This window comes from Balaenoptera musculus, chromosome 2 (assembly GCF_009873245.2).
Source record: "Balaenoptera musculus isolate JJ_BM4_2016_0621 chromosome 2, mBalMus1.pri.v3, whole genome shotgun sequence".
Taxonomy (NCBI): domain Eukaryota; kingdom Metazoa; phylum Chordata; class Mammalia; order Artiodactyla; family Balaenopteridae; genus Balaenoptera; species Balaenoptera musculus.
This window is the reverse complement of record NC_045786.1, coordinates 175,211,081-175,227,066: the sequence shown is the minus strand read 5'-3', so window position 1 is coordinate 175,227,066 and position 15,986 is coordinate 175,211,081. Positions and strand designations below refer to the sequence as shown.

The 15,986-nt window shown below is 60.8% G+C and overlaps 1 protein-coding gene across 2 annotated transcripts; it reads right to left on the bottom strand.

Annotated features, from left to right (window-relative positions):
• Positions 1–808: 808 nt before the first annotated feature.
• PLD4 (phospholipase D family member 4) lies at positions 809–9,154 on the bottom strand. 2 transcript variants are annotated; one of them, XM_036841835.1, is made up of 10 exons: positions 8,452–9,154; positions 5,838–6,034; positions 4,904–5,087; positions 4,601–4,721; positions 4,034–4,161; positions 3,241–3,441; positions 2,414–2,553; positions 2,084–2,249; positions 1,913–2,009; positions 809–1,482 (listed from the first exon to the last, which is right to left on the bottom strand). In XM_036841835.1, exons 1-10 carry the CDS (start codon positions 8,476–8,478, stop codon positions 1,280–1,282), a joined length of 1,464 nt encoding a protein of 487 aa, XP_036697730.1. In that variant the 5' UTR covers positions 8,479–9,154; the 3' UTR covers positions 809–1,279. The 2 variants fall into 2 exon arrangements, with proteins under 2 accessions (XP_036697730.1, XP_036697731.1); XM_036841836.1 differs by lacking the exon at positions 8,452–9,154 and adding an exon at positions 6,401–6,744 and having other exon boundaries at positions 5,838–6,041.
• Positions 9,155–15,986: the final 6,832 nt, after the last annotated feature.

The following is a 15,986-nucleotide window of genomic DNA, read 5'->3' as shown; positions in this document are numbered from 1 at the left end:
GTGCCGCCAGGGGCAGCTCACGCACAGACCAGCTCCCAGAGGCCCTGGGCGCCTCTCAGGCCGCTTGGAGCCGTGGCACTCTCTCCAGATCCCCGCGGGTCTGGGCAGGGAGACAGGCTGGGTTTGGGGATCTTCCTCGCAGACGAGGACACTCATGTCAAAGGCGTCCAACAGTAACCCAGCCAGGTCTCTCTGGGGCCAAGATGACGTGGGGGCAGGGGAGCAGCGGCCTGGGGTCCACTCACTCAGCTCCCTCAGCGGCCAGGGTCTCTTGGACATTGAGCCAGCCCCCAGCTCTAGCCTCGGGTGCCCTGGGGGCCTCTGCGAGGGCAGGTGGGCTCTGAAGCCGAGGTCAGAAACCAGGAAGTGGCGAGGCCAGGGCCGAGACAGGCTTCTGACCCAGCATTCCTAGCAGAACCAAGTTGTCAGACCAGGATTCAGCTCCTGCCTCTGCAGGGCAGGTGCTGGGCGAGTCCCAAGAGAGGGTGAGCTCCAATGGGGCTGCATCCAAACCCCATCCTGGCTGGTGTCACCCTCCTGCCAGCTCAAACCCAGGTCCTCTCCACTCTACAACTCTACCGCCCGGTTCCTGGCCCCTTATACACCAGGACTGGGTGCCACGAGCAGGTTGGCCTCTACAGGTCTGGGCCCACCACCCCAGGCGCCAGCCCTGCCCCCATCAGGCCTCCCCCCGACCCCACGCCCCCATGCCCTGCCCAGGCACCAGCCCCGCCCCCATCAGACCTGGGCCCACCCCAGGCACTAGCCCCGCACCCATCAGACCTGGGCCCACCCCAGGCCCAGCCCCGCCCCCTGCTCTGTCTCTGGGTTCCTGTGGGCAGGAGGCTGGATGCTGGCAAGAGTCAGGGGCTCGCATGGCGGAAGCCCAGCCCCGCCTCAATGTGGCCTCGTGGACACAGGCGCCTCGCAGGTGGGTAGAGGCTGAACTCCAGCCTGGGGCTGAGAAGGTGGGACGCAACCTGACCCAGGACTCACAGGAGAAACAGGGAGGCACACAGTATTGTAAAGGCTCCGTGTGTGGGCAGGAATTGCGGCTCTGTGGGAGCCAGGGAGGGCATCCTGGAGGGCTCCCTGGAGGAGGTGGGGCTTTAAGAGGGTCTAGATTTGGAGAGCAAACAGTTTGCGCCTGCCCTGCATTGGGCAGTCCTGTCCCTGACCAGGGCTTGTGTGGATGGAGCTGCTCGGGGTCCAGACTGGGGGCCAGGCAGGGAAGCCTGGTCGGGAGCAGTGGGGCTCCGCAGCCAGGAAGGGCTGGACGTCAGCCCTGCCAAACACAGTCCTGGCCCTGGGCCTGTCCGTCCAGGCCTACAGCGTAGCGGGAACTCCAGTCTCGCTCAAAGAGTTGCCGCAGCTGCTCCTGCACGGTTGTCACCCCTGGCTGGGTGCTGGGGGCCCTCTGGCTGACCACCAGGCCCACACCCGAGGTGCTGCTGAAGTAATCTTCGGACCAGTTGGAAGTGCCTGTGGGCGGAGACGCTGGGTTACTGGGCCGCACGGGGGGGTCCTCTGCTGCCTGGCCCAGCCCGATGGCCCCAGCGGCCACTCTGCCGTGGTCCGACTCCAGCCCTGCAGCCTCTCTGGCGCCGAGTGCAGCCCGCTCTTCACGTGAGGGACTGCACCCCAGCAGCCCACGGACTCAGTGCTCGGGGGGCTCGGTGCCAGGGGTCCCCACCTGCCTCCATGGGGGAAGGCCTGAGCCCGTCAGCAGGTCCCCGCCCGGGGTCCGCGCTGGACGGAGAACAGCGCCCCCTTCAGCACCCTGGCCTGGCCACCGCCCGGGCGACACGATCCCTTCTGCGGGCCTGTGTGCCCTCTGCTGGTGTCCGCTCGCTCCGCAGCCCACAAGGACTCGGGTCCCGAGCCCCTGCCCGCAGCCCTCACCCCTGCTCACCTATGTAGGCCGCCTTCTCCGTGACCATGAACTTGCTGTGGTTCACCCTGCTGAAGGGGATGTTGGAGTGGTTCCTCACGGGCACAATGAAGACTTTCTTGGGGGAACAGAGAGGGCGTGTCAGCCAACAGGGAGGCTGCTTCCCGGCCCGGCCAGGGGGTGGGTCCTCACCACGTCCACGGACACGTTGGCCGCGGGGTTGCTGAGGGCTTGCAGGGACCGCAGGTAAGGGAACATGCTGGGGTCCGTGTTAAGCCAGCAGCTGACCAGCAGGTGCACGCGCACGCCCCTGCCGACGGCCGCCGCCCGCAGCGCCGTGTCCAGCACCGGCCAGTACCTGGGGAGGGGTGCGGGGGAGGGTCAGGGTCCTCAGGTCAACCGGGCCCTGCCCACACGCCCCGAGTGGGCAGGGGTCCTGGCGGGCGAGGAGACAGGCCAGGAGCTGCCCACGGGCAGAGGGGCCTCCCCCGTCCGGGGCTGCCCGGCTCCCGCCCGGCCTACCTGGCGGGGTGGGTGAAGCGTGTGGTGGGGAAATACTCCATCACCGAGGCATAGATGAACTCCCGGGCGCCCCCCATCACCGCCAGCAGCGCGTCCAGGTCCCGGGTGCGGCCGTGGGGGCAGAGTGCGGGCGGCGATGCCTGTGCGGGCAGAGAGGTCCCTGAGGGCACTGCCCACCCGGTTCTGAGCCACTGGGTTCTTGGACCCGTGACGCCACGGTGCACCCACCCTCCAGCACTGGGAACCAGGAGGAAGACAAGACGTCGGGTCTGAACAGGGGCCCCGGGCTGGCCTGACTCCGGAGGAAGCTGCCCGCGCGGCTCAGCCTGGGCCCCCACGTCTGGGGAAGCGTCCCTGCCTCCGAGGCAGGGTCTCCACTGTAGCCCAGCACTGGGGCAGCTGCCGTGTACCCTGAGGGAGGGTCGTGGCTGGTGGGCATGACTGCCCGCCCCTCAGTCCCCCTCTCCTCCCCGCAGAGTGACAGAATTGCCTGATGCACGGGTCCTCCCCCCACCCTCCCTGGGCCTGAGTCAGACCCCATCCAACAGTGTGCTTGGAGGCCCCCAGGGCCACAGGACGACCCCCACAAGCACTCAGGTTGCCTGTCTCTCGTGGATGATGATGACCGCGTCCTCTCCTGGGGCCGGGCCTGCCCCTCACCCTGGGGCCGCAGTGCCGTCCACGGCGCTGGCTCCCGGAGCCGTGGCCCCGAGGACCTAGCAGACTCTGAGGTGTCTGCAGGCCAGGCCCAGGGTGGGCGGGGCTCCCTGTGCCTCTGGCCAGCCAGGAGAGCAGGGGCTCCAGTCGGCCCCTGTGACCACCCTTACCGAGAAGTAGGCAGTGGTGGGCACCCCGTCAAAGTAGTCCCGGAGGGGCTGGAAGCAGTTGATGTGGGAGGAGAAGTTCCGAGGCCAGGGTTTGGGGAGGACAGCCTTCGGCACCCCCAACACCCAGTAGGTCTGGAAGGTCTTCTCCAGGTCCTGGGCCAGGCGGCTGCAGTTGTAGATGATGGCGCCGAGCTCCTTCACCTGCAGGGACCGGGGCAGCGCTGCGGGAGGGGCCCCTCTGGGGCCGTGTGGGCCCCCCGGGCCGGGGGTGCCGGGCAGGTGCGGCCCCCGGCTCGGCAGCCGGCCCACAGCAGCATACACCCCCCCCCCACCCCCCCCCCGCGAGAATCCGTGGCAGATGGTGCGCTGGGGGAAGCCATGGGGTGGGGTGCCCTGCGGGTCCCTGTTTTCCTTGAACATTGTATTCCAAGGGCAATACGTGTTTATTACCAAAAGACAATAGAAAACGCATAAATGCCCAGAGAAGAACGAAAAAACAAATCATTCTCCACTGCTAGATGACAGCTGCTGTCACCGTTTTGACTCATGGTTAAAGCACTGCTTTCCCTAGAAGGGATCGTGCTTTGTCTGCATGATTTCCCGGATAAGGTGACCTGAGCATCTTTCCGGGCGGTTAAATGGCCTTCCGCAGCAGGAGTTCAGTGCCGTTTGAATCCGGTAACCAGTCTCTGGGTGTTTCTACCACAGCGATGTTACAGACATGGCCACTTCCCCCAGGGTGACTGCCCGCATGGGGACATGGGGCCTCCCCACTCGGGGCTCGGGGACTCACCTGTGTCAGTGACCGCCAGTCCATGTTGGCACTGCCCACATAGACGTGCCGCCCATCCACGACCCAGAACTTGGAGTGCAAAACGCCGCCGGTGAGCCTTCCCATGGGCACATGTCGCACCTGGGCGCCTGACGAGGGTGCAGGACAGTGTGGTGAACTCGCTTCGTGCTGAGCCAGATTCTCAGCTCTTTCTTTGCAGGTGGGTGGATTCCTTTCTCCTCACAGCAGTCCTACTCAGTTGATGTTGTTATTCCCATTTTACAGGTGGGAAAACTGAGGCATTGACCAGCTGGGGGTCCCTCCAGGCAGCCCGGCTCTGTGAGGATTGTCCCTGCTGCCTCTGGCTCCAGGCCAAGCCGCCACCCACAGGCTGAAGCGTCTGGGCTCAGCAAGGCCCGGAGACCACCCTGTGCTCTGCCCCCTGGGAAATGACACGTCCGGCTCCCTGGAACTGGCCCCCGGGGAAGCCCACTTGAAGGCGCTTGCAGCCCTGGGCTCCCGGACTCCCCCTCCCGGGCAGCCCCACTGCTCTCTCCCGTCCCCAGGCCCAGGACGGCAGGAACCTACCTCGGGCCACCAGGACCTGCAGGTCGGTGGAGTTCCGGACCAGTGTCGGGGTGCTGGTGGCCACAGCCAGGGAAACGTTTCTGTCCAGCAGCTGCTGCAGCTTCTGCAGAAGGGCCTCTCCCTGCGAGAGCAGGCCAGCGGTGAGAGGCCAGCCCCATCCCACCAGGAAGGGCCCAGTCTTCCCCAGGAGGCCGCCTCTGACTGCCCACAGCTCGGTCAGACAGATGCGCTGCCCGCCGGGCTTGCTGTGTGCCTGGCCCCTGGACGGCCCACAGCCTCCGACTCGGGGGACGGGTGGCGCACCAGCTGGGAAGACGAGTCATTGACCCCCGTGTCGGACCCCGTGAGGGACCAGTAGAAGGAGGCCACGTGGACACTCTCCCGGGCGGCGTCCAGCAGCTGCAGCCAGGCCTGGGCCAGGGGCTGCGCAGACGGGCTGCCTGCTGCAGGCGGCAGGTCCTGGGGGATGCTTTCCACGAGGACAAGCCTGCGGAGGGAGGTGCCAGGTGTGAGCGCGGGAGCCACCAGCCAGCCTCGCATCACCTGCTCCACCCCGCCCAGCCAAGCGGGAGGGTGCAGGGAGGGGGCCGCAGGCCAGACCGGGCAGGGCAGGCCGGACACCCAGGAGCGCCCCGGGGAGGGGCCTGAGTGGGGGGCCTGAGAGCAGGGCAGATGGGGCCCAGGCCCCCCCAAGCCCAGGCGCTGTCTGCTCGGGGCTGTCGCTTGCGGAGCCCGGCAGAGGTGTTGGGTCTGGGCTCCTGCAGCTGTGGAGGCCCTTGGAGACGCCCGGGCTGGCCCAGAGGGGAGGGCTGGGCCAGTGGGGGTTGGGGGTAGGCTGGGGGTGTGCTGGGATCCCAGGACCCCACAGCGGGGCGGGAGGGGCGGGCGCTGCGACTCCACCCCAGGTGGAAGGGCTGCGATGGTGCCACCTCGGCCCAGGTAGGACCGGGGCTAGCGGCCTTGTTGGAGTCCCTGGCTGGCCGCCTGCGTTTGCTGCAAAGAGCACCCCAAGTCGTCCCCGTCCCCCGCCCCGACTCCGGCCCGTACAGTTCGGGGCTTCTCCCCCTCCCCCGACCACGCCCCCTGCCTCACAGCCCGCCCTCCCCAGAACCTGCCTCTTCCAACAGGAGGTGGCAGAGGGCGATGCTGGTCCCTGTGGGGCGCCCCAGGGGGAAGGCAGGCGGCGGCCTGGAGCAGCGACGCGCCGGCCACCCTGGAGACCTCGCGGCTCACTCACCGGCAGGAGTCGTTCTGCTGACGCCGCCAGGCCTCCCCTCCCAGGGGCGCCCAGGCCAGGCTGGAGCCAAGGCCCCAAGACGCGGTGGGCCCTTCCTCGGGGCGCACGTGGCGCCAGGTGGAGGAAGAGAGCACTTGCCACAGCACGTAGGTGAGGGTCACAGCGCTCAGGCACAGCAGGGCCAGAGTCCCCCGCACCTGCAACCGGAGGAGGGCGTCACCACGGGGTCCCCGGGGCGTGGCCGCGCTCTTCCGGGCGGGCCTGACGGCCTCTCCAGTGCTGAGACAGGCCGTCCCTGCTGCCAGGGAGGCCAGGCCTGCAGCCGGGCGGGGCTGGCGCGGATGGGGCCACGCAGGCCCGAGCCCACCGCCGGGGCCCAGCCCGGGCCCGCACGGTCACTGGCCATCTTCCCAGGTCCCCCGAGACAGGGCATGTGGCCGGTGCCGAGCAGCCCACCCGTCAAGGTGCCCCAGTTCCCCCGTGGCTAGTTCTGTCCTTGCCACTCTGGCCCAGGGGTCCTGTGAGGCTGCTGAGCCCCCTCCGTCAGGTCCCCAAGTCCTGCTGTGCGGGCCTCCCTGTCCCGTGGGCTGTGGGGTGGCGTGGATCGGGGCCACGCAGGAGTCACCGATGCGCTCTGCAGAGGCCTCTGCACCTGCTTGGGGTGACCTGGCGTCACCCACAGCTCCAGGCCCGGCTGCAGTGGCTCCACGGTGCCTGGGCAGCTGGGCACCAGGGCCACCACCTCGTGGGGACCCCTACAGCCACCACTCCTGCCCACGGTCGCACCCTCACCACAGCCCGGCCTGAAGCTGGCGAGTCCCTTGCCCATCACTGGTGCGTGTACATGTGTGCGTGCATGTGTGTGTGTGTGCGCCCCCGGTCGGTTTCCCGGGACACACGTGACCCGCTGTTCTCCCTCTTGGACCCCTCTCGGCGGGCATGTGGGTGTCTGAATCTCAGTTCCTTGTTTCAGTCACACCTCAACGAGTCTGATGCCATTTCTGCTCTCCAGCTTGGCCCTCTCAAGGCTGGCCTATAAATAGCTGCTTCCCTTCCCGGGCTGGGCCCCCCCGGCCTGGCCCCTTGCAGCCCCTCCTGGGCGCCGGGCAGCAGCCCTTGTCCTGGCTGGGGAGACCCGGCACTGACAGAGTGTTGCTGTTCAGGGGGCTGGGGCTGAGTCGGGACCCCTGATGCTGGCAGCGGGGCTCTCCCTGTGAAGCAGGACTCTGCAGCCAGCTGGGGACGGAGGATGCGTCTCGTCCCCTCTGAGTGGTCACTCCACGAGGAGTCTGGAAGCCAGGCCGGCTGGGCCCCGGCTGGAGTTGGGCTCCTCCCCAAAGCACCTCCAATGCCGCCGTGAGGGGGATGCCCCCGATCTCAGCACGCCCGCCCCGGAGTGCAGGGAGGGGCCCACGCGCAGCGACAGAGATCCCCCCCCGCCCCGCCCGGCCAGCCAACCGTGAGGGGTGGGTGCAGCCCTCCCTCCTGGCCTTGGTGGGAAGTGGCCCCCTGCAGCCTGGGGCCTGGGGCTGCGCTGCCTGCCTGCGAGTGCAGCTTGGCCAGGCACTGGGGCCCAGGGAGCAGGTGTCCTTCCACAGGACCGCTGGCCCGCCTCAGTGTGGGGAAGGGGCGGCCACAAGAGCTGGGCCCGGGGGCTGCGTCTGCCCTGAGCCAGAACCATTACCGGGTGGCGGGGGCCCCAGAAAGCAGAGTGAGAGGGGGGACTCAGGCAGAGTGCCCGAGGCCCGGCACCCCTCCCTGCCAGGAGCCCCCATAGAGGGGAGTCAGGGTGCTTCCCCACCCGCACGCCGCAGAGGAGCTCTTGGGGGCCTGCCACTCCCCTCCCTGCCCAGGGAGGGCTCCGGGCCACATCAGGCCTTCACGGTGAACAGGTCCCAGGCCCCTTCACTGACCCGCAGGAGAGGCAATCGGGATGCAGTCCTGGGCGGGGCCCCAGGGCCATCCTTGGACAGACGCTGCCCCTGCTGCACCACCCGGGGCCCCAGGCAGACAGGAAGGTTGGAGCGCGGCAGCCCTGCCCCCACGGCCCCATCTGGGACTCGGAGCACGGCCGAGGCACCTGCCGGGCCACCCATCCCCTTGGGAACTACAGGGGCCTGGGGAGGCCAGCCGTCCAGGGGGGCTCTGGGCAGCTGCAGCCCTGGGGACCCTGTATGTCCAGGGGTGGGGCTGGCTGTTGGGCGAGGATGACCCACTAGCGCTGGCATCTCAGGGCCGTGACGGGCTGGGAGACTCCCATGCGACAGCTCTGAGCTCCCCCCCAGCCCTGTGTTGGGCAGCCGTGGGACCCTGCAGGCATCGGAGGTCATGGGTGAAGGGTGAGACTTCCTGCCGTGCAGGGCATGTGGCACAGCTGCCCGGCCCAGGCTGGGCGGAGGGAGGGCCTGCTCTGACTCTCTAGGAGACCCCGAGGCCCTGGTGGTCCTGGCTGCACAAACCGGAGGAGGAATGGGTGCTCTGCAGGCCCAGCTGGAGACTTTATGACCCTTTGGGCCCAGGGCTGCTGGCAGCACGGGGCCAGGGGGCAGTGGACCAAAGTCCCCTTCTCAGGGCCTTTGGCCTGACTCTCCCATCCGGCCTCACTGGCACTTACCTCTGGGGGTCCTGCCTTGGCGTTCATCTTGGCTTTGCCACAGACGCAGGCCCTCAGCTCGCCAGCGAGGCGCCCGATCAGGTCCCACCTGCCTCCTCTCTGCAGCCTGCCGCTTTCGCTTCCCCTTCTGGCCACTTCCTTTCTCTTCCTGAGTACCTCCCTCCGCGCCCTTGACAGACATCTGGAGCTGGGTGGGGCCAGCCAGGGGGTGGGGGCTGAAAACTTTTCACATCCAGAGAAAAATCCCTCTCCACCATCCAACCCCAAGTCACAGGCTTATGCATCTGAGTTAGTTTGTGTTGCAAACCACCGAGGACTCTTGACTTGAAGGAACCAGGGCTTGAACATTGTTTTTCTCCATCACACACCGGACCAGATTCTGGGCTGGCAGCCTAGGGATGGTATTGGTTCCACGGCCATCAGGAGCCAGTCCTCCAGCTCTCAGCTCCCAATCCCTAGGTTGGACTGGCAGCCTCATGGCCCCATAATTGCTGTCTGGAGCTCAGCCATCACCTCATGTTCCTAGCAGAGCATAAGGGATATCCCAGAGGAGACATCCTGGAAGTCCCACAGGGCACTTCCATTTATGTCTCATGATTCAGAACTTAGTCACATGGCTGCATCTAGCTGCAAGGGAGGCTGGGAAATGGAGGCAGCTAGGACCCCCATCCTGGAGAATGCAGGTGGGCGGCTTACTGGGCTTCCTGAAAAGGCAGGCCTGGCTATAGTTTGCTAGTGCTCAGCCTGGGTCCCCAGCAAGGACTTCTTGCCTCCGCCTGCCCATCCCACCACCACCCCGGACCAGGACTCTCTGAATACAGGACCCTTTCACCCCCAGCCCTAACCCATGCCCCTGCCCCCCCGCAGACAGTGGCCTTTAGAATAGCCCTTCTCTTTGTTTTTGTTTTGGATTTGGCTTTCTTTCCTCCCTTCGGCTGCTCTCTTCATTCCTTCCTTTTTTTTTTTTTTTTTTTAATAAATTTATTTATTTTTTTTTATTTTTGGCTGTGTTGTGTCGTCATTGCTACACACGGACTTTCCCTAGTTGTGGCAAGCAGGGGCCTACTCTTCATTGCGGAGCACAGGCTCTAGGCCACGGGCTTCAGTAGTGTGTGGCATGTGGGCTCAGCAGCTGTGGCTCGCGGGCTCTAGAGCGCAGGCTCAGTAGTTGTGGCACACAGGCTTAGTTGCTCTGCGGCATGTGAGATTTTCCCAGACCAGGGCTCGAACCCGTGTCCCCTGCATTGGCAGGCGGATTCTTCACCACTGAACCACCAGGGAAGCCCCTGGATTTTTTTTCTTGTTCCATTTTCTCCTGTTCCCTGAATTCTAGGCTGTGGGGATGATGCTTTGTGATGGACACTCACATAGACCACTCGACGCAGGGTGAGGATTCTCTGCCCCGGCCACCCTGCGGTCCGGCAGGTCACCGGCCACCCTGCGGTCCCGGCCGGTCACCGGCCACCCCTGCGGTCCGGCCAGTCAACCGGCCACCCTGCGGTCCGGCAGGTCACCGGCCACCCTGCGGTCCGGCCGGTCCAGTCACCGGCCACCCTGCGGTCCGGCAGGTCACCGGCCACCCTGCGGTCCGGCCAGTCACCGGCCACCCTGCGGTCCGGCAGGTCACCGGCCACCCTGCGGTCCGGCCGGTCACCAGACAGGTCCTGACCGATGCACTGTGAGTGAAGGGGCGTTATGTCAGTTCTCTTCTGAAGCTTTAATCTTGGGTGTAGGAAGTACCACTCTTCCCTCCTGTCTGTTCTGGGCTCTGACAATGCAGCCCCGATGGGAGAGCTCCTCGGGCTTGATCCGCAGCAGACTTTCCATCAGCATAACTATTCTTCGGTTGTGTTGATCCACTGACGTTAGGAGGTGGTGTGCTTCCACACTACTCAGCTTATCTTTAAAATTTTGCCCCACAGACATAAGAAGGTATATACATAATAAACATCTTTCCCTCTTCCTGAATAATGTGAGGGCGTTTGAATACTTCAAACTCCAGTGATCTCCCCCTTATATTCTGCTGTTGTCATTTTTTAAAAAAATTCCAGCTTGTAATACTATTATTATTATTATTTTAAAACCCCAAAGGGAGTTCCCTGGTGGCCTACTGGCTAGGATTCCAGGCTTTTCACTGCCATGGCCCGGGTTCAATCCAAGGTCAGGGAACTGAGATCCCACAAGCCGTGCGGCACAGCCAACAACAACAAAAAAAAGAACCCCCCCCCCCAAATTATGCATTTTATAATTATTTTATGCACTCAGGGTGGTGTTTAAGAATTACTCACTTTTATGGATTTTTATCTACTCATCTTTCCTTCTTTTATTTCAGAGCTTCCCTCTGTGGTCACCGTCCTTCCTCCTGAAATAATCTTTTAGAATGGACTTGATATAAAATTGATTATTTTAAGGCAGGACAAGAAAAAAATTAAACGTAAAGTTCTCTCTCTGTGTTTGTTTGGGCCTCCTCCCTCCCTGTGTGCCAGGTGCATCTGCGTCACACCTTAGCCAGAGCTCCTCACAGGTGGGCGTGCCTGCCCCCCCACCCCAGGAAGATGGTTTTTCCTTTCTTCTGACGCGAGAATAACGTTCCTTCCCAGCTCCGTAGGGGTCACGGTGACCCGCTGCCCACTTTGTACGTGCTTCCCTGGGCTGTGCCTCCTTGGTGACCTTAAGGTAAAATACCGCATGTCATTGTGATGTACGATCCTTTGTCTCGAAAACGTGCGTGGCTGTGTCTTCCACTCCGAGCAGGCAGAACCGTGCTCAGAGCTTCTGAGAATCTGCTTCCCCAGTTAGAATCCTCAGCTGGCTTGAATAAAGTTCCCTTTTTTTCTTCTTAACTTGATAGTTTATTGAATTTTCGTCAGCAGACTTCACTAATCGTTCAGCGGGGGATAAAATTCTCAGTTGCCAATTATTTTCCATGAACTGGGAGCGTGTTGACAAATGCTCAGTTTTTAGTAACATGAAAATGTCTCTAATTCTCCTTCATTACTGAAAGAACTTTTCTAGGTACAGAATTCTTAATTGACAGTCATTTTCTCTGGAACCCCAAAATCTTTAGGGTTCCATCATTGTTGGGAGACCTGCTGTCACACCTTTGTAAGGACTCCTTTGCTCTGCTTGTTTTTAACAGATTCTCACTGTCGATGTCTGTGTCTATCCTTTAGTGTTACCATGATGTAACCAGGTGTAGTTTTCTTTTCTTCCTTTTATCCTGGCATACATTATGCTTCCTGTAGCCGTGGATACATGTTGTATTAGTTTGCTAGGGCCGTTGTAGCAAAGTATCACAGACTGGGCAGCTTAAACAACAGAAATTGACTGTCTCCCAGTTCTGAAGTCTAGGAGACCCAAATCAGCGTGTCGGCAGGGTTGGTTCCTTCTGAGGCCAGGAGGGAGAGCCTGGACCAGACTCTCCCCTAATTTCTGTGGCCCCTGGGGTTCCCTGGCCTGTCTATGGCGTTCTCCCTGTGTCTTCACATCATCTTCCCTCTGCACACATCTGTCTCTGTGTCCACATTTCCCTTTTTCTAAGGACACCAGTCATATTGGATTAGGGTCCATCACAATGACCTCATCTTAATTTGATCATCTGCAAAGACCCCATTTCCAAATAAGGTCACATTCGCAGGTCCTGGGTGTTAGGACTTTAACATCGTTTTGGTGGACACAATTCAACCCACAGCACATGTCTTTCCCAGTTCTGGAAAATTCCTCTCTGTTCTCTCTGTGAATACGTCCTCTCCCCTGTTCTTCCCTTTCCCTTGTCAGGAACGCCAAGTAGATATGTTCCAGTTTGTCGCTCCATCCTCTCTGCCATCAACCCATCTCATAGCTTCTACTTCCACGTTCCTGTGCATTGCATTTGGATAACTTCCTCTCGTCTTTCTCATCATTGACTTATTCTTTTCTTTTCTTATAAGTTTATTTATTTATTTTTGGCTGCGTTGGGTCTTCTTTGCTGCACGCAGGCTTCTCTAGTTGCGGCGAGCGGGGGTCGCTCTTCATCGCGGTGCGCGGGCCTCTCACTGTCGCGGCCTCTCTTGTTGCGGAGCACAGGCTCCAGACACACAGGCTCAGTAGTTGTGGCTCACGGGCCCAGTTGCTCCGCAGCATGTGGGATCTTCCCAGACTAGGGCTCGAACCCGTGTCCCCTGCATTGGCAGGCAGACTCTCAACCGCTGCGCCACCAGGGAAGCCCCTAATTCTCTTATTGAGGTTTTTACAAAGCTTTCTTTTGAGTCATTATCATTCTCAGTGTGATGCTTTTCCAACTCTGGCTATAGTTTATATTCTTTTGCTCTTTCTAATCTTTTTTTTGGTTTTTTTTGACCACTCTGCATGGCGTGTGGGATCTTAGTTCCCCTACCAGGGATCAGACCCGTGCCCCCTGCATTGGAAGCACGGAGTCTTAACCACTGGACCGCCAGGGAAATTCCAATACAATTTTTTTTTTTTTTTTTTTTTTTTAAATTTTTTTTTTTTGTTTTGTTTTATAAATTTATTTATTTTATTTATTTACTTTTTGGCTGTGTTGGGTCTTCGTTGCTGGGCGTGGGCTTTCTCTACTTGCAGTGAGCGGGGGCTACTCTCCGTTGCGGTGCACGGGCTTCTCATTGCAGTGGCTTCTCGTTGTGGAGCACAGGCTCTAGGCACGCGGGCTTCAGTAGTTGTGGCACGCGGGCTCAGTAGTTGTGGCTCGCAGGCTCTAGAGCACAGGCTCAGTAGTTGTGGTGCACGGGCTTAGTTGCTCCGCGGCATGTGGGATCTTCCCAGACCAGGGCTCGAACCCGTGTGCCCTGCATTGGCAGGTGGATTCTTAACCACTGCGCCACCAAGGAAGCCCTCCAATACAATTTTATTTGTTATTTCATGCTGGTGTCGCTCATGGTGTGTTTCATGACATTTGACCAGGAACTCGTCCTGGGCTAGACGTACTGTGGGGCAGTGGAGGGCCCTGGGCTGAAGAGGCCTTTCTCCAGACATGATTTGCATTGGCTTCTGCGGGAACCTAGGATCGCGATCAACCTAGAACCACTTTGAACACATCACTTGTCCTGGAGGCTCTTCACCCATCTGGGGTTGTATATATAAATTTGAGCCCCAGGCCCACATGACACAAAGGAAACTGAGAAGAGACACGCGTGGGTGGCCCTCAAGGCTCTTCTTTCTTTCTGTAGGTTTGGAAGATGCTGGCGCAACAGTTCCAAGTTAGATTAAAGAAAGAACAAGCTGACATCGAGTCCTGGACCCAGAAACTCTTAATACGAGTCTGTTACCCAGCCAGGAGGCCCTGCGGTGGGAGCTCCCAGACGGCGTCTGCCCCCTCTCCCGCTGAGGGCATAGAGATCTTCAGGGATGTGGTCTGTCTCCCTGTTTTTTTCCCGCTGCGGTGTAGTTGACTTACAATGTTATATTAATTTTAGGTGTACGACATAGTGATTCAATATCTGTATAGATTACACTCCATATAAAGTTATTATAATTCCCTGTGTTGTACATCACATTTTTGTAACTGTTTCATTTTATACCTGGTAGTTTGCACCTATGTGCTCAGCTCCACGGGGAGAGGACAGCTTGCCCCGCGGGGCACCCAGGGCGGTGCTGGGCCGGTCACAAGGCAGGGGGCGAACTGTGCAGAAGTGCCTTTGTCGCGGTTTCTGCGGGAAGCGGGGGTGAGGCAGGGCAGGCAGGCTTAGGATGGGCCAGTTATGCTTGAAGGGCACCCCACCCCAGAAGCTGGTGTTCACTGTGAGTGTGCCGAGCGTATAGTTTTGAAGCTGTGTGAGGACTCCAGGTACCCCGGCGAGTCTTCATTTGCTTAGCGATGGCTAATAGGCCCTCAGGTGGCTGATGAAGCATCAACTGACAGATAGTGAAATGTGGCTACTACCCTCCCTGACGCCTGTTTTCTAGCGCATCTGGCCCGGCAGTACCCGCCTGAGCTTGCCTGTCTGCAAGTCTGTGGGGACCTACAGGACAGGGTGCTGTGTTCCTCCTTCACTTGTGTGTTTTAACCCATTTTCCACTATGTTCCACATATACCAGGCAGGGCCTAAGGCTTTCTGTTCGGCTTCCTCTACACAAGAGAGTTTTGGGGGGTTTTTTGTTGGGTTTTTTTTTTCTTTTCATCCAAAGCTGGGGCAGAGACAGACAGGTTTCTTCAAGTTTGAAGGCAGGTGGATTTTTGCCTTTCTATCCTGACACAGAGAGTGTAGGCCCTACAGATGTCCCAGATTCGTGTAGCACCCCCAGCTTGGGTGGACCTGTGGCCTGGGCCGGAGGTCATCAAACTACAGCCTTGGGCCAAACCCAGCGGAGTACGACCCTTGGCGTTCATCTCATCACAGCAAACCTCCCCTGAAAACAAACTCAGTGGAGGTCTTTTGGAAAATGATCAAGGAGGGAAACATGGAAATCCAGGAGGCAAAGTAGAACACCAAAGGTCCATGCAGGGAAAGGGCAAATGGACTTTAAAACCAACAGCTGACTCTGGGGTTTACAATGTGTGCGAGGACAGAGCTCTGTGGGGACAGAGCAGGGGAGGGGACAGAGCAGGCGTGGGGACAGAGAAGGGGAGGGGACAGAGGTCTGGGGACAGAGCAGGAGAGGGGCAGAGCAGAAAAGGGAACAGAGCAGGCCTGCGGACAGAGCAGTCGCGTGGACAGAGCAGGCGAGGGGACAGAGCAGTCGCGTGGACAGAACAGGCGAGGGGACAGAGCAGTCGCGTGGACAGAACAGGCGAGGGGACAGAGCAGTCGCGTGGACAGAGCAGGCGAGGGGACAGAGCAGTCGCGTGGACAGAGCAGGCGAGGGGACAGAGCAGTCGCGTGGACAGAGCAGGCGAGGGGACAGAGCAGTCGCGTGGACAGGGCAGGCGAGGGGACAGAGCAGTCGTTGGGACAGGGCAGGCAAGGGGGCAGAGCTGGCGTGGGGACCTGCTTGGGTACAAGTGACTCCCGCGCAGCTGGCCAAGTGACCTGCGAGCAGGCTCCGGGGTGGCTTTGCCTCGAGGACGCTTGCTCCTGCTGCCTTGTCCCTCTTGCTTCTGGGTCCGCCCTGTAGCAGGAGGTGGGGGACAATATCGCCCCTGGGCTGGAGGGACTGAGTGGTGTGACGTCACCCCAGAGCGGGGGAGGCCTCAGACCCCTCTGAAGCCATAAAAAGGGAGAAGGAATCGGGAGCAGCTGGGCCCCGGCACACAGGGCCTGCGCCCCTCCTGTGCTACGTCTACACGGGATGACCTACCTTACAGGGTGCTCTTGGACGCTGCGTCACTGAACGGCTTGAATAAAATAACTTTTCTCTCTTTGAGGAGCAAACCTCCGGAAAGTTCCCTGCTTTGCTTTCTTGCCTAGGTCTCCCCCTGGTGGCAGCACGTCTGCATCGCACCGTCCCTGGTCTTGGGGGTCAAATGGGATTTTCCAGCCCAGGAAGGGAGACCCCTAGGCTGAGCCCCCAGGGGTGGCAGGGAGCCCCCTCCCCACCCCAAACACCACCACTGGAGAAATGAGGCCAAGGCGACAAAC